Source organism: Gastrolobium bilobum, unplaced genomic scaffold, assembly GCF_033153095.1.
Source record: "Gastrolobium bilobum isolate Gb01-03AN ecotype WA unplaced genomic scaffold, APGP_CSIRO_Gbil_v1 utg17219, whole genome shotgun sequence".
NCBI lineage: Eukaryota > Viridiplantae > Streptophyta > Magnoliopsida > Fabales > Fabaceae > Gastrolobium > Gastrolobium bilobum.
This window is the reverse complement of record NW_026897120.1, coordinates 19,897-38,357: the sequence shown is the minus strand read 5'-3', so window position 1 is coordinate 38,357 and position 18,461 is coordinate 19,897. Positions and strand designations below refer to the sequence as shown.

The 18,461-nt window shown below is 35.7% G+C and overlaps 1 protein-coding gene across 6 annotated transcripts; it reads right to left on the bottom strand.

Annotated features, from left to right (window-relative positions):
- Positions 1 to 574: 574 nt before the first annotated feature.
- LOC133304325 (protein TIC 40, chloroplastic) lies at positions 575 to 17,042 on the bottom strand. 6 transcript variants are annotated; one of them, XM_061504336.1, is made up of 15 exons: positions 17,023 to 17,042; positions 16,577 to 16,799; positions 15,620 to 15,731; positions 15,377 to 15,434; positions 15,270 to 15,287; positions 13,220 to 13,511; positions 12,139 to 12,245; positions 11,988 to 12,051; positions 11,398 to 11,470; positions 4,755 to 4,795; positions 4,411 to 4,456; positions 2,632 to 2,726; positions 1,687 to 1,790; positions 1,564 to 1,611; positions 576 to 1,020 (listed from the first exon to the last, which is right to left on the bottom strand). In XM_061504336.1, exons 2-15 carry the CDS (start codon positions 16,794 to 16,796, stop codon positions 961 to 963), a joined length of 1,338 nt encoding a protein of 445 aa, XP_061360320.1. In that variant the 5' UTR covers positions 16,797 to 16,799; positions 17,023 to 17,042; the 3' UTR covers positions 576 to 960. The 6 variants fall into 6 exon arrangements, with proteins under 6 accessions (XP_061360323.1, XP_061360320.1, XP_061360319.1 ...); XM_061504335.1 differs by having other exon boundaries at positions 16,970 to 17,038; XM_061504338.1 differs by having other exon boundaries at positions 16,577 to 16,796; positions 17,023 to 17,035.
- Between the last annotated feature and the right edge of the window lie 1,419 nt (positions 17,043 to 18,461).

Here is an 18,461-nt window from a genome sequence, read left to right as displayed (position 1 = left end):
CACTTGGATCAACAAAATTTTACCATAACATTCACCATTGCGTTAAATTATGTTGAAGAAATCAGCAACGGCTATATGTGTTTCTGGTTTGGTTTGGTCAGATGACCTACAAGTCTCGGAAAAGCCTTTACCAACCAACCACGTTGCGTGAAGTACAAGAACACATGAAAGGACAGTCAAACTTAAAATTTCACAAGTTACTAGAATCAATAAATTACTTAGATTATCGTTATGTTTAAAGAATAACCCTTGATTATGTGGTTCAATGGAAGAATTGATGAGTTTTAGAAATGTATTTGGTCATTTACATAGAACCCGTTTGAATGGACTTTTGAAAAATGTAATTTTTATGCATTGTTTAATTTAAAAGAGCTTTTTACAAAAACTAAAGCTTTTGAAAAAAAAAATTGACTTTTAACTTCTAATTTTTTTAGAAACTAAAATTTAGTTTAGAAAAAAAAAAAAAACAATTTTAGCTTAAGCTGATATTCAAACGGACTTTGTAGTATAAATATTTTTTTTCTCAAGAAAAACAGCTTTTGGCTATAAAAAAAAACCATTGCTAGTTCAATCTCATGCAGCTTATGCTTATGATAGATTATGTGAAGCATCACATTTATTTTCAAGCACCTGAAGACTGAAAATCCAAATTAGCTACGTCTAATAACTCATCACATGTTGAGAAGAAAACCACACTGCAGATGCAAAGCCTCAAAGCATATTTAAAACATCCAATATACAATCTCAACTATTCTAGCAAAACGAAAATTCCAACTATGGCAACAATTGAACCCTGGCCAGCCACAGTTATTGTCATTATGTCACAATGGAGCTGTAACCGTGAGCATGCAGCATACAACCATGAGCAGAGTTGTTTTGCACAGTTCCTTGTATTTTTGCTGATTAGGAAAGGCATATGAATGAATAACTTGACCCAGTAAACAGCAATGCACAAACGACTCAAGGTGAACCTGACACTCCAGGGAAGAGTTCTGATATTTTATTGAAGACATCCATAACCTGGTATGTTAATAAGAAAAAGCAATTATCACATACAAGAGCCAAATACTCATAAGGAATTATTATAGCTATACTCATTAGAAACATAGTAAAACGCACATAAATTCAAAAGATTCCTATTAAAAGCCCCTTTTCCTGCATTAATTCATAAAGTATAAAGAGCATTCATGCCACCTGTAAGAACTTCAACTAGAATCTATCACTCACTCACTAAAAGATTATTTGTTTTGTCCATATGTTGTTATTGATTAAATTTATTGAATCTAGAATATTCAACAACTTTTAACAAGCTAAAATTAGGTAGCAAAATATGTGACTACTTTTCTTTAGATAACCCTGATTGGATGAATAAGATCTGAACCTAACATAAACCTGAAACTAACTACAAACTAGACCACAAATTAGGATTTAATGGTAGATAATGGAAAAGAGAACCTAATAACGACAAACGCCCAACAAGAAACATAGGGAGAAAAAACCGAATCCTACAAAGCACATGCTACCAAGAAAGACAAAATTGAAGTCAAAGAAGTATCAGCATACCTCCTTATCATTTTGATATTTAGCAATATTCAGCGGATTCTGTGAACACTGCAACCAGAAGAAGATACAATCAGATTTTTGATATGAAATAATAATAAAGTATTTATTTAAATTAGAACATACATCCATGATAGCTGCTTGAACTTTAGGATTTTGAAATGCCATCGCAACTTCAGGATTGGCCATAATCTTTGAAATGACTTCTTCTGGAGAAAGCCCAATTTGATCTGATGAAAGTAAAAATGTAAAATGTTCAACAAAAACAAAGACCAAAGGAGAAAGTGGGAAGAAGGATTCATACAAGCATTAACAACGTCTAAGGGAAATGTACAAGGTGATATTATCGAAGACTTAAATCATGCGTAGCTTCTAAAATTCAATAAACAAAACCTAGAGACAAGAAAACTAATGATGTCAACTAGCATATAAAGATAAATCAGTCAGTAAAGACTAGCAAACCATGTCAATGAGTCAAAAAGAATGCTGATTCACACACCAAATACTAATCTTTATTAAAATTAGCATGAACTGTGATGTGTTTCCAAATGAGAACAGGGCTAACAAGTCATTATTCATCATGTGTGGGCATCCTCCACGGAGAAAGGAAAAAAGTGAATCATCATTCATCACCAAACCTCTCAGCTTTCACTTTTAATGGGACTGGAAAAGGCATTTACTAGTTCACTGAAAATTCTTATTCCGAACAAATATCAGTATCACACCAGAAAGCAGAAAAATAATTGCGGGTTGAGTACTAAACAGATAAGATGGACTCAAACTAAGGAAACAAGCTATGAATAAAGACAAAATTATTGGCCCATATATGATTCAACATAAGAAAAAATAGATGATCACTTAGCATTGATCTTCAAGACGATCATGGTGATCAACTAAGTAGAGATGGAACCAGGAAAACAGATGATTGTATTAAGAATATTTTAAAGTCAGCAAATAATAAGAGTAGCGAGCAAAATTGAGATATGATAATGCAATCACTTGCTTAATGAATCCAGCTCCCAAAGAAAACAATGTCTTAAAAATATGTGAGGCATAACAACAAAAACTTACCAAATTGTTGCTTAACTTCAGGACTGTTAAGGTCAAAATTTTTTAATGTGTCCATCATTCGGCTGTCCCATTCATTGCTTCCACTCATGTTGTTTCTGAAATCAAACATGAAGAAGAAAAGAGAGGATATTTGAATCTTTACACACCAGAGATGATTGTACACCATTATATTAACAACATAATCATAGATTTATCTAACTGCAGTAGTGAACTGCAGCACATAGGATGAAATTTGAGAGAGTACTTTAGTTCTCAAGTCAATGTAATGACATAGAATGCAGTCCTTAGTAAACTCTTAACATGTGAGCACTTGTCTAAATCAACAGAAAGCTAAAATATAAATCAATCTAAATAGTGCCACAGGGAGACAGAGAAAGAGAAGAAACTTAAGACAACAGCGAAGTCTGGAGCTAAGAACAGGCATTTCCCAACATAGGCTGGATGGAATGTTAGTGTACAAAAGCAGAAGGAAGAGGGTCATTTCCTCCATGACCACCATTTTTCCTAATTCAAATGGAGGTCTCTAATGGGTAATGGATAAACAAAGAGAATCAGATTTAATTGTTATTTCATCAAATTCACCAAATGAGAGGCCAATAACTTAATAGTGTTGAAAAACCTTAGCAAAATGGCCCACAAAAAGCAGAGGCTAACCACCAACTGTACTTGAGTGGAAATTCCGAGCTAGATGCCAGAAAATAATGACTTTTAAACGAGGAAATCATTGTCCTGCTTTGTAAAATTTTCCATTCACTAGAAACTAAGGTGTCTTTTTTTTTTTTTTTTTCAGCTAATATGTTTTCACTTATAATTACATAAATATCACCATATTTTCACTTTGTTTCGTGTTTTGATGATTTTGTGAAAGGAAATGCAGGAATAAATCTTAGGTGCATCTATTGTACCTAGATTCGATGCATCCCATCAATGAGAGCATTACACATCAGAGGAGAGAGAAAAAATTTGACAGAGAAAAATGAATTTTGGCTTACATGTAATGTTTCCATTGATGGGATGCACTGAATCTTTGGTGCAACAGTAGCACCAAAGATTTATTCGAAATGCAGAAAACAATAACAGAAAATAAAGTAAAAACAAAGTGGCATGTTTGTAATAGTCATGCACCAACTATCTCAAATGCTTAAGGCAAATGGATGGTTTTATATGACATCTATAACACCCCCTCTCATGCAAGAGCCCTTTGGCCTTTAAGTGTTCAACCAACCTACCTAGTGCAGAAATTCAACTTTTTATTAAAAGAATGGGGGCAACAAGAAACGAATTCTAAGCCACTTGGTCATAAAGGCTCTAATATCATGTCAACGACGAACTATCCCAAAAAGCTTAAGCAATTAAGTAAAGACACATGAATGGTTTAACATGTCTTCTCACAAAATAGTTCATAGGGCTTGATGTGTGAACAATGCACAGACCCATGTACCTTCTAAAATTCAACTTTTATTAAAGAATGGGAGTAGCAAAGATTGAACTCTAAACCACTTGGTCGTAAAGGCTCTAGTACCATGTTAAAAACCAACTATCCCTAAAGTTTAACCTATTAGGTGAAGATACATGAATTTTTTTTTTTACTATAACTCTTAGCACTAATTATTAGTGAAAACATATCAACGGAAAAAATATAAACCAAACCAAAAGCACCCTAGTTTTTGTTGAAATGGGTCAAACAAGATTGCATTTTCCCCTAAAAGCTTTTCCAATGGTGTATGAGAATGTTGGTGCAATAAAAAAGGCTCTTAAGTGACAGTATAATGAACTTACAGCATATCTTCAAGTTGTTGACGGTACTGCGGATTCTGCAGCATCCCTATTAAAAGCAGCAACAGTACAGTAATTAATGTCATGTAAGGGATGTGCTTCCATTATATGTATTTGTAACAAAAAAAAAACACATCCATATAAAAATGTTTTATATAGACAAAATAGTACATGTGAATAAAAAGTGACAACAAGCATATTCAGCATTGTGGTCACATATGATTTACTTCCAGGAAGGTGCCCAACAGTGAAAATTACAGTCTGCACAATATATTGATGAATCTTAAAACATTGATTAGCACTACATCGAACCAGAAGCCAGAAAATTGTTAAAAGTAGAGAATTACATTTGAAGGTAGTAGGGTTCCTCATCTCCTCAGGTAAATAGCTGCAACAGTACCAAAAAATAATTAACTTTCTTTTGGATAATAAGGGAGAAAAGTTTTAAATAATCTAAACAAGCATGTAAATGATATCTGTAAATTTTAATCAAGTAATCACAATGCACAACACACTGAGCATCAGCTTACTGTGAGACAATATGATGCACTTAAGTCACCATAAATTATTATAACTGCAGACGTTCTAGTTTTAAAGCTTTTTATGGATTTTAATAATTGCAGACGTTTCAGTTTGCATGACTTTATGTTTTGTTTATAGTTATTTCCGTTTTGTATCAGTTTTTAAGACCATTGATAGTCCTTTGTTGTCAGTTACTTTTTGTATTGCCTTTAAAAGGCTGGTTAGAAGGATGTGAGGAAAGACTTTTGATAATTGAAGAACGATAATATAGCAGAAAACTTCTGCATTTTCCTGAAAGCCTACTTTCCATATAATTTTGCATCATTTGGTATCAGAGCTCAGGTTGCCTTAAGATGGCTGAGCAGGAAAATCGCGAAGGTCGTGGTCGTGGACGAAGAGGTCGTGGCGGCAGACGCGGTCAACCTACCGATGGTGATTATTATACTGATGCGAGAGATGCTGAAATTGAGGAAAAGGACAGACGGATCCAAGAACTCGAACAACTGCTTGCAGAGGCACAGTTGCACGAGTCAGATGAAAGATGGGAATCTGAAAGATCATCTCATGAGGAGGAAAGGAGATTATGGAACCGAAACCAGGAGCGACGAGGACGAAGTCAACCTGGAAATCAATCCTTTTTTGCTAATATTGAGGTGAAGATTGAGATCCCGGAATTCGAAGGCACTACTCATCCAGATGAGTTTATCGACGAATCACACACCGTCGAAAAGGTCTTTGACATCATAGACTTGACAGAAGACCAGAAGGTCCCAATCTACGATGAATATGATGAAGGCAAGATGATGAGAATCCTGTTATGGATGCTCCAATTTATGACAAGTTCCCTATCTATGATAAGTATGATTGGGAGCAAGACGACGAGAATCCAGAGGTGAAAGAAATCTCTTGTAGTGATTCTGATGGGAAGTCAATTATTAGAAATTCTAATATCTCTAACAGAGATGAAGTTCTCCCCAAAGATATCATGCAGAATGATCCTTCATCCAAGAAGTCTTTAGTTTGCAAGCAGTATTATGAATTTGGGGACAACGAGCATAACAACCTTATGCTCCATGGAGATAAAGATTTACCTTTTGGTAAAAGTTTAATTGGAGATCGTCAAAGGCAATGGGACTTGCTGGTACATCAGACAAAGTTTTCCTATGACGGATCACTGATGCGATCATTGATCCAAACTACAAATGAATATACCAAGCATGTCAAAGAATTGCATTTCCAAGTCCTAATCTTAATTAGGAAATTTGGTGATATTGTACCAGAAGAGTTGCCGCCTGGATTACCACCTGAGGACGTTGCAGATTCGAGGGCGAATCTTTCCCTAGTGGGAGAGTATGATGCACTTAAGTCACCATAAATTATTATAACTGCAGACGTTTTAGTTTTAAAGCTTTTTATGGATTTTAATAATTGCAGACGTTTCAGTTTGCATGACTTTATGTTTTGTTTATAGTTATTTCCGTTTTGTATCAGTTTTTAAGACCATTGATAGTCCTTTGTTGTCAGTTACTTTTTGTATTGCCTTTAAAAGGCTGGTTAGAAGGATGTGAGGAAAGACTTTTGATAATTGAAGAATGATAATATAGCAGAAAACTTCTGCATTTTCCTGAAAGCCTACTTTCCATATAATTTTGCATCACAATAAGAATCAGAAAGAGAATCAAAACTACCTCTACTCGTTGATCAACAATTAAAAGTATAGCAGGCAGCAGCAAACCAGTTACACTTTCTTTTGGGGATAAAGGATGTTTATTAGAAAGGAAAGGAAAGAGTAAAGAAGCAGAGGTATCACATCCAGTAGAACTTTAGACACATCCAAACTTCCAAGTAGTTCAATAGGAATTGTTAGAATATTAGATATGATATGATTAGATATGATTAGATATGATTGGATTCCGTCTTATCCGTAAATATTCTGACTGTATTAGGATTAGGTTTGGGCCTGTCACTTAAGCCCATTAGGGTCTCTATATATTGTAACTCTCTGACACAGATCAATACACAACATATTATTTTATATTCAAGTTGGTACCAGAGCTCTTTCGTTCTGGGAACTCTCGCTTCCGCTTAGAAACCTTGTTTTTTGCTTTAAAACCTAAGCCCACTGCTTAGGAGCCCTCTTTCTTGCCGTGCGTCCTTCCGGCAAGCCTTCTAGGGCTGTAAACAGCCTCTGAGTGATTTTTCCAAACGCGTCGGCACCTCCGACGGCCACCGGAACCACCGCCCGCCGTCAGAATCACTGTTCAGGCAACCAGATACTTTTTCCGGCGACTTTTCCGACCAAACTTCACGCGATCAGGACCCTCTCTTCCCGGCGACCAGGTCTGTGGTGGTCCGGTCAGCAACGCATCTCCCACGCGCCGTCACGCGCCACCTGTCTTCTCTGCGCGTGGGCTTCACGCGCCACCTTCTGCCGGCGCGTGAGCACTATTCCGGCGGATTTTTCCGGCCGGTCTTGGACAGAGAAGCTCGCCTTCTCCTCCCCTTTTTGGATCTGTGATTGTTTCTCTGTGGGTCTGACCTTAGACGCGTGGTTCTTCTTGATTGGATATCATTTGCCTTCGTTTACGGCTTTTATATTTTATCTTTAAATGGCAGCAGCATCTCCTGATCTCTCGGAGGTTAACTCTCCTTCTATTGTTGCAAATATAGCTCAGTCAGACAATGCATCATTTGGTTCAGGTTCGGACTATGCTGCACTCCAAACCCCTCTCAGGAAGGCTTCTCCTCAGTCTCAGCCTTATACTGGTAATCTCGTTGCTTGTGTTTCTCATTCTACATCACTTGGCACTTGGATATTTGACTCTGGTGCTACCGATCATCTCTGTGGTAATAAGGAACTCTTTACATCTCTTACTTATTCTGATCATTTACCGTCTTTTACCCTTGCGGATGGAACCAAAGCCCCAGTTCGTGGGACTGGACAAGCTCGTCCGACCTCTACCTTGGCCCTGACATCTGTCTATTACATTCCTGGCATCCCTTATAACTTAATTTCTATTAGTAAGTTGATCCACTCCCTCACTTGCGCCATTACTTTCTCTAACCATTCTGTTTCTGTGCAGGATCCGGGTACGGGGAAAATGATTGGAGTGGGTCGTGAGTCACGGGGGCTTTATTATCTGGATGTGCCTCGTCCTTCAGTAGCATGCTCTCTCACAGAATCTCCACAACTTATCCACAGTCGCCTTGGTCATCCAAGTCTTTCAAAGTTGCAGAAAATAGTTCCTCTTTTGTCCGGTCTTCAGTCTTTAGATTGTGTGTCATGTCAACAAGGGAAGCATACACGCTCCTCTTTTGCCAGTCGAGTCAATAAAAGAGCTGATGCCCCTTTCTCTCTTGTTCATTCAGATATCTGGGGTCCAAGTCGTACCTTGCCTGTCTTAGGTTTTCGGTATTTCGTTACCTTTATTGATGATTTTTCTCGTTGCACTTGGACCTATTTAATGAAAAATCGTTCTGAGTTATTTTCCATTTATAAAAAGTTTTCTACTGAGATCCATACTCAATTTGGTGTTTCTATTCGTATTCTACGTAGTTATAATGCTAAGGAATATGTTTCTATTGATTTTTCTAATTTCTTGGCCACACAAGGTACTTTATATCAAACTACTTGTCCTCACACTCCACAACAAAATGGGGTGGCTGAACGTAAAAACAGACATCTCATTGAAACTGCCCGTACCCTTCTTATTCATATGCAGGTTCCCCTTCACTTCTGGGCAGATGTTGTACTCATCTCTTGTTTTCTCATCAATCGCATGCCTTCATCTGTGCTCCACAATGACATTCCTCATAATCTATTGCTTCCAGATGTTCCTCTTTATCCTCTAACTCCACATGTCTTTGGTTGTACTTGTTTTGTTCATGATCTCACTCCTGGTAAGGATAAGTGAACATCCAAAGCCTTTCAGTGTATCTTTCTTGGTTATTCTCGTCTTCAAAAGGGTTATCGTTGTTATTCTCCCGACCTTAAGCGTTACTTAGTTTCCGCTGATGTCACTTTTCTTGATCAACAACCCTTTAATTCTATCCCATCTCAGATGTCACAGGTTGATCATGTACTTCCTGTCCCTTTTCTTGACTTGTCTTTGCCAGTTGCAGGTGCTTCTATTCCAGATGAGCAACCTATTGCTTCTATACCTAAGGACCGTCCACTTCTCACCTATCAGCGTCGCAAAACTGTGCCTCCTGTCGACTCGACTCTTGCTGACTCATCGCCCACTGCTGTTGCTTCTTCCCCTCCGGATCCTTCATCAGAGACTCTTCCCATTGCTCAAAGAAAAGGTACACGTACTACTCGTAACCCTTATCCTCTTTATACCTTTTTGAGTTATGACCGTCTTTCTTCACCTCATTTCACCTTTGTTTCTAGTCTTTCTTCTATTTCTATTCCTAAGACCACAGGTGAAGCACTTTCCCATCCAGGGTGGCGCCAAGCAATGCTTGATGAGATGACTGCACTACATTCCAATGGCACTTGGGACCTTGTTTCTGCTCCTCCAGAGAAGTCTATAGTTGGTTGTCGCTGGATTTTTACTGTGAAAGTTGGACCTGATGGCCATATTGATCGTCTCAAGGCACGTTTAGTTGCCAAGGGTTTTACTCAAATCTTTGGCCTTGATTATAGCGATACATTTTCTCCGGTCGCTAAGATGGCGTCAGTCCGCCTCTTTCTTGCCCTTGCTGCTGTTCGTCACTGGCCACTCCTTCAACTTGACATCAAAAATGCCTTTCTTCATGGTGATTTACAAGAAGAAGTTTACATGGAGCAACCACCTGGTTTTGTTGCTCAGGGGGAGTCTGGAAAGGTGTGTCGTCTTCGGAAATCCTTATATGGTCTGAAGCAGTCTCCTCGAGCATGGTTCAGTCGCTTCAGTTCTGCTGTTCAGGCGTTTGGCTTAATCCGCAGTAAAGTTGACCATTCTGTGTTTTATAGGATTACATCTCCTGATAAGTGTATCTATTTGTTAGTCTATGTTGACGACATCATTCTCACCGAAAGTGATCAAGACGGAATTCATCAGTTAAAACAGCATTTGTTTAGTACATTTCAAACAAAGGACCTTGGGAAGCTGCGTTACTTCTTGGGAATTGAGGTGGCGCAATCCAGACAGGGCATTTCTATCTGTCAAAGGAAATATGCCTTGGATATCCTAGAAGAAACTGGTATGTTGGGGAGTAAACCAGTTGATACACCTATGGATCCTAATGTCAAGTTATTGCCCGGACAGGGGGAGCCGTTATATGATCCTGGACGTTATCGGAGGCTAATTGGGAAGCTCAACTATCTTACTGTGACTAGGCCAGATATTTCTTTCGCTGTTAGTACGGCTAGTCAGTTTCTTGATTCCCCTTGTGATTCACATTGGGATGCTGCTGTGAGGATCCTCCGATACATCAAAGGAGCACCAGGAAAAGGTTTGTTGTATTCAGATCAGGGAAATATAGAAATTTGTGGTTATTCAGATGCTGATTGGGCAGGATCACCTTCGGACAGGCGCTCTACTTCTGGCTACTGTGTCTTCTTTGGAGGAAACTTAATTTCGTGGAAGAGCAAGAAACAACCTGTTGTTGCTCGATCTAGTGCAGAAGCTGAGTATCGTGCAATGGCAAATGCTACCTGTGAGTTAGTCTGGTTGAAGCAGTTGATTCAGGAGCTTCATCTTTGTGAACAGAAACAACCCATGACACTCATCTGTGATAATCAAGTTGCGCTACATATATCCTCTAATCCTGTCTTTCATGAGAGGACCAAACATATAGAGATTGATTGTCACTTCATTCGAGAAAAGATTCAGTCAAGAGAAATCAAGACTGCTTTCGTCAACTCCTCTGATCAACTAGCGGATGTTTTCACTAAAGCTCTTAGAGGTCCTCGGGTTGAATACATTTGTAACAAGCTTGGTGCTCATAATATATACGCACCAGCTTGAGGGGGAGTGTTAGAATATTAGATATGATTAGATATGATTGGATTCCGTCTTATCCGTAAATATTCTGACTGTATTCTGACTATATTAGGATTAGGTTTGGGCCTGTCACTTAAGCCCATTAGGGTCTCTATATATTGTAACTCTCTGACACAGATCAATACACAACATATTATTTTATATTCAAGTGGAATAAACAAATAATGGAATTACTTCAAAATCCAAATCAGATATCACAGGTACTTACTAGCACTACTTCATCAGCATTTCTAAGATCAGACTGAAATACTGAACACTTCTACCGTTTAAGGAACCTTTTTCAATAATTTAAAACTAGGATCTACTAAAGCCTCAAAAGTTATTCATATTCATACTGACAAAGCCAAAATGAAATACCTAATTTAAAACTAGGATCTACTAAAGCCTCAAAAGTTATTCATATTCATACTGACAAAGCCAAAATGAAATATTTACTAGAAATCATAATCATTATTAAGATGAAAGGAACTAATATTACGGATAAACCATCTTCTGCACTGTTGGGTCTTCCATCATTTTCTCCAAAGCTTCCACTGATAAGCCTGATTTTCCTATCCAAAATTAAACAAGGGCACATTAAGGACATTTGGTTAATCCAGACAGCAGCTCATTAAGGCAACATTGAAAGAACAATATAAAAACAATATATGTTTTGTGATAATAAACAAGGTGAAATGAATTTCAACCTATAGTATCAATGTGGTTGGAACAATAAGTCATGGAACTATTCATATTTGATTAATAACATCATTTCAACCCAAGGCTTGACTTATAAGAGTCAAAAAGTAAATGATAGTTGACAAGAAAGATTCAAAAGTACAAAGACACATGAAGTTCGCATGATCCATTATAAAGTCAACAATGATAACAAGATTAAAGTCATTAAACCAATATTTACAATCATAATAACAAGAAGAACAACTCATATATTGACAGCACTGGTCTAAAACCATGACAAAGCATTTTCTTGAAATTGATGCTTGAATATATGTATCACAGAGTAAACAGGGTTTTCAGCAATAAAGCAGAATTGTAAATATTTTCGATTTCAACTGACTCTTTGCTTACCTGTAGATTGAGAACCCAGTGAATCACCAAAACCTTGGTTAGAGGGAGCTCCGTTTTGAGATGCCTTCAATAAATGCTCATCATTATTACATATTAAGAACAACAGAAATCGGTAAACTTTAGCAAAAAATTGTATCTTAAAAAAACTCACTTCCTCTGGAACCCGGGCTTCCTTGAATGAACTATATTCATCAACATCTTTAAAATTTTCAAAAGGACTCTTCTGCACAGTTTCTTCTGGAGAAACATCTACAAAAGCTGTAATAGAAAGTTGATTAAGATAACTGCCTGAACATTATTTTATCTTCATTGTTTGTCGCAAAAATTTCAAAAACTCCTTTTATCTAGATTAATATTTTTGGATTATTTAATAAAGGTGTTGATGTTGATTTAATAAAGGAAATGAAGATACAAATGTCATTAATTATTTCAAATATTTTGCATACAGAACAGTTTCAAACAGTTGAGCTTCTGCTTTCGGTTTCTAATTTCCATTTTTTTCTCATTCTTAACTTCTTGCTTTCTATTTGTCAATATTACCCGAATTTCTACATTGTTTTAGTTCCTGCATACACGATTAGTGTGGGCCCACTCTCTAGTTTGTCATAATTCATAACAGTAAATTGCCATTGAAAGTCGCTAAAAAAACTGGGGGCCAGCAAACTAGCATGGGAGCAAGGTTGAGCAAATAATAGGGATACATACACTAGTGACTCCCAGATGCTACTAGAATAAGGATGCTAGAAGAAAATTCATGTGAAGTCTAGTGAAGCATTCTATGGCATGCTAAACCAGTTAACAGCTGTTTAGGGAGTGCTCGCTAGGGAAGCCAGTGAACAGCATTCTATTCTATTATTGTAGGCTGAACCAGTTGACAACATTCTTTGAAAGACTCCATGAGAGGGAAGAAGAGGAAAAAATAGGGGGGGGACGGACTTTGATCTGAGTTCAGCATACCAATTTCCCTTAATTTGTCTAACACATCAGTGGAGTTATATCAATCAGAACTGTGATCCAGCTTGAAAGCTAAAAAGAAATAATGACTGTATTAAATCCAAAAACCAGGAAGAAATGTAAAATAGAAGAGCTAGGGCACGACTTTTACTTAATTTACCAAAAACCGCAGATACATCTCCTAGTGACACATAAACTCAACATTTACAAATTTCGCAAGTAGTATGTCTCACCCAACAAGAAAGAAATCGTAGTGCAAAGCAGATATTGTATGTTACCAATTTTTTTTGGTTCGTTCTTTACTTCCACTTCATCTTCAACATTGGTAGCTGGGGTTGCTTCTACTTTTGTTGCAGATACATCTACTGTGACAGCAGATTGAGATACACTTGCTGTGGAAGGTGCTCGAGATTGAGTACCTGCAGAACTAGTAGGTGCAGCAGGCCCTGATGCTGACGGCATCGAAAAGGGAAAAGGAGATCCAGGAGAAAAGGCAGCACTGTCAAATGGGTTACTTTGTGAATTCATCTGGCCCATCAAGGTCTTGAAAGCTTGTTGCATTGCATATTTCTGAAAGAAGATTAAAAGACAAATGTTAAAAGTATATAAAATTCTCAAGGTTAGTTCTTATAATTCTATACAGAATCCAGTCTCAATCCATGAAAAATAAAGCTAGACAGGGAGGGCATCTACTATAACTGACACAGAAATACAAATAATGAAAAATGACATCACAAGCAATACCCATGCTCTCATGAAGATAAATCAAAATGTCAAATTCAATAAAACTCTCAGAATGTTTTATACATATTATTAGAGATATATAAAACCATTAAGGTAGTTTCACCCAACAGCTTAAGCTTTTGGGTTGAATTGGTTATTTACATGGTATCAGAGCTTCAGTGACCACAAGGTCACGAGTTCAATCCTCAACCCCCCCCCCCCCCCCCAAACACTTTCTAGTAGAATTAAAATAAGCACAAGGTAAACCAAAAATTGGGTCTGTGTAATATCTACGCTTCAAGCCCAAAGGGCTCTTGCGTGAGGGGATGTGTTAGAGAATAATATAAACCATTAAAAAGGTCTTCACCCAATACTTTAAGGTTTTGGATTGAAATGGTTCTTTACATATGTTAAGATTCCAAAAAAAAAAAAAAGAGTACATTATAAGCAATGTAAATTATATGCAACAAGCATAATATAATTATCGACTGTGGGATGCGGCTGGTAGGGGCCAACCCCAAAAATACTATAGCAGTTTTAAAAGCCAATATATAATTTAAGCATCTGCAAATATCCCAATCCCCATAAATCAGGAAGAAAGACAAGGTGTTCAACTGCAGCAAAAACCTAGAGTTCCTTTTACAAAAATTGAAGGTATACCTTAGTTCCTAAAAATAGATACAGCCGATCTGCATATTTTTTGTGCCTGTTTCTAGAAGTGCAGACAACAATTCTGCGACTACATGCCTTTCAACTTCCATGTACTTTAATAAGAAATCCATCATAAAGACTCATACAAGAAAAACACGGACACTTCGGATACTCATAGCAAATTTTATAATTTTCATACTTTTAATTTCAGAATTTTATAATAAATTATAGCTTTTATATCTACAATGACTCATGCATGCTAACTTTTAAAACATAGATTCTCTCTTTTAATTTCAGATTTTGGTTTTTATATGTTGTACCCAAGTTGTCTTGTGTCCTATCATTTTTAAAATTTTACAGCATCCCCGTGTCTGTTGCTTCATATCGGCTCTGTCTCTCATATCATATCTGTGCTACTGCTATCATTTCTAGAGAATCTATATCACCAGAAGAAGTACCATAGCAAAGAAAATCATAAGGCATGGTTCAGAAAAATAGTTAAGTAAAAATAAAACAGTCATACACACAAATGTGAGATAGATTTATCAGATTATCATTCAATTTATAATTATCACTTCTTATTAGCAAAGACTAAATTACTGATTTATCTGGAATACATACACATACACACATAGGGGGACCGGGGGGTGTCATGTCTTCTGAGAGGAGTGATTTATTGTAAGAGGTAAGAGGAGCAAATATTGACCATTAAACCAAACTGTACATGTATGGTCAAGATTAAAAGTTATTTGAAGGTCATATGATTACTTAAAAAATACCACATGACTTTGAATTCTAATATTGACCATTAACGTAAGATCTAATGTTAAAGATTTGCTACTCTTATTCTCACGTTAAACCACTCCTCCACCTTTATATGTTCCCTATATCTTACAGTGGAACTCAAAGAACGCACCAGCTTATACCCATGACTTGCAATAAAGTGGCACTCACCTTTAATCTTGCAGCTACCTGCAAAAACGCCCAATTTATTAAACATACAGCAAAGAAAAACCTCATCATCAGTATATGTAAAGCAGAGTGGTGGCTATGGTTCTCACCAGTGAAAATAGTGCAGAAAGCCCAACACCAACACCAATCCAGAAGAGAGGTGACCCTCTAGAAATATAGTGAATAGATAAATAACAATGTGAACATATACACAAAAGATATCAACAAATTTAAATAAATCTGCTAAAAATCCCCCTCCCCCTCCCCCTCGAAGAAGCTGACCATCATAAAAACATGAGAAAAAACAATTAAAAGAAAATTAAAATGTGAAAGGAAAAACAGTAAATTATTACATGCTCGAAGACGGAGGTGGTGACAATTGTGGGTTAACTCCAATTGATGTTGTTTCTTGACTACTTGAAGAAGAAATGCTAGCAAAATGCTTCATTATCAGCTTCTCCTGCACTGTATCCCCAGTATGTATTACTTGTGCATCTCAAGAAATGAGTGGAAATATTGACAGATATTCAACTTGTAGGGCAAGTAGTCATTAATCACAAAAGAAGAGAAGGGGAAACGATATTCATGACAAATATGCATTGCCAATACGAAAAACAAATACACAGACATGCAATGCAATTTTAACCAAGGATTCAAAGAGCTACCAGCAAGGGGGCGAACCGGAGCAGTGGTAAAACTGTTCCTTCATGACTGAAAGGTCATGGGTTTGAATCCAGGAAACAGCCTCTTTGCAATTATGCAAAAGTAAGACTGCGTACAAGGATTTCCTCCACCCTACACTCGTTAGTCGGGTTCAACGGAGAGTGGTTTTTTTTTGTTTTTTATTCAAAGAGCTACCAGCATTAACCAACCTCGAGCACAACCTCTACTCCAAAATTCACTATACACCCCTTTCCACAAACACTAGATACTAATTGTAGAACTAATTACAAATATGTTTTTCTGATTTATGAAAACCTAAACCCTCGAAAATCTCAATATAGTGTACACACAGTTCTATTTTCACTATTTAGTCATTAGACTGTTCTGTGTTTCCATTCCAATAATCAACATGTTCAATTCAGTTAAAAAAAACAGCAATAGCATCATTACACCTATTCATTCAGGTTCAGCTTCAAATTCAATAATATACATTTCACTCTACACCATCACAACCCAGTGACTCCTTTTTCTGCTAAGTATAACTTCTAAAAATAAATAAATAAAGATAATTCCCAAAAAAAAAAAAAAACACATAAACAGAAGAGAATAATCAAACAAAAAAGAGACATAGTTTCAGAAATAAATACCAGATTTTGGGTTTTGTTGGGATTTAGCTTCAGCCCCATTAACATGAGAGGGGGAGAGAGCAGAAACACGGTATCTGGAATGGGAAGGAGCAACTAAGACCCTCCCAAAAGAGAAGGGTTTTCTTCTGAAGACATCTCTAGCAGTGGCATCTCTTGCAGAAAAATGTCCCAACAGCAAAGGTTTCGGGGAGGAAACAAGGGCTAAGTTAAGGTTCTCCATCTTCTTTTGGAACCCAAAAACAAAAACAAAAACAAAAAAAAAACAAAAAAACAGAGAGATTGAGAAGAATAAATGGATTGAAACTATAGAAATCAAAAGGGGAAGAACTAGTAGTGAATTTTGAAAGTAAAAGGGGGTCGAAATTTATGGGAAATTTAAGAACTTTAACACACTTCACTATCTGGGATTTCAACTTTGGGTTCAGCGAAGTGAAGAAGCGGCTTACAACACAGTGTCCTTGTTTTTGTTGCCGTAGGGATAAGTGAAAAACCTCAAACCTTGACAATATTTTTTAATATTATTTATTTTACTGAAGTTGTATTTTGTACATGGAATATACGATTAGTTATAAAATATTCTTTTAATATTATTTGAGAGAAAGTTGAATTTTATAAATATAATATCGGTTTTTTTTTTTTTTAACGTTACTTTCACCGAAACAAAAAATTTTAGGGTAGAAATTATAGTATATTTGTAATTTTAATTTATTTTAAAATTAAAATAGTCTTTATTATTTTAATTTTTTCACTCAAAAATATTGTTTTTGTAAATATTAGAAAAAAAATTCTAAAGTAATATTAGATTTTTTTTTGTAATAATATTAGATACTTTATTCCAATATAATATATGAGAAAAACTATACCTTTGATAATTGTGCAGTTTTTTTTTTTTTTCAGGTGGTGGGACTCATATATTTATATTTATGACATGAAACAACTTATCTCATTTAACATAAAATTAATAACACTCATAATTTATGTTTTTTTTCATATCAATTTTATCCACTTCTCTCCCTAAAATAAACATAATATATCTCATAATATACACATGCAAATTTAATTTTTTTAACAAAAATTAATTAGGTCATATTCCTAATATTCTATTTACTCAAATTTAATTTTTATTGAAAAATTAGATAAGTCATATATATTATATGAAAGTATGTCATACTTTATTTTTTAAAATTAGATAAGTCATTTTTTTAAATGTAACTTACTTAATTTTAATTTAAAATATTTAAAAGATAAAATTTACTTTTTTGTAATGAGTTGAGTTGTAGCTTAATTTTAATTTAGAAACGTAATATTTTGCCAAAAAAAAAAAGAGATTGCAATATTAATTTTTATGAAAAAATATGTGTCCTATTAAAAATATATAGAGTTATATCGTTTTAGCAGAGAGAAATAATTAAATTAATATTTTTTATTAAAATTTAAATTAAAAACACATACTTTCTCTCGCATAGTTTTAATTGTTTGTACCTTTTTCTTTCCTAAAATGACATAACTCTGATAAGCATTAAACCTTATTTTTATTGGGATCGTTTATAATTTATCTACATTGAGCCCAAAACGACGTAGTTTTAAGGCAGAAATCACGGTATTTTTGTAATTATAATTTATTTCAGAGTTATAATATATTTTCATTATAGTTTTTTAATTTTTCAATTCAAAACGATGTCATTTTAGGAGCGAATGTAGATAACTTATCTACATTTGCGATATAAACATAAGGAAAAATTTTTCTTATGTTGTAGGAAAGTAGTTACCTCATATTGTAGAAATAAAATTATAAGGGAACCCACAGGTAAGAGGAGATAGAAAAAGAGTGGTAGGACTCATTCCTCTTTTATGTGTGTACAAATTTTTTTTATCTCATATAAAA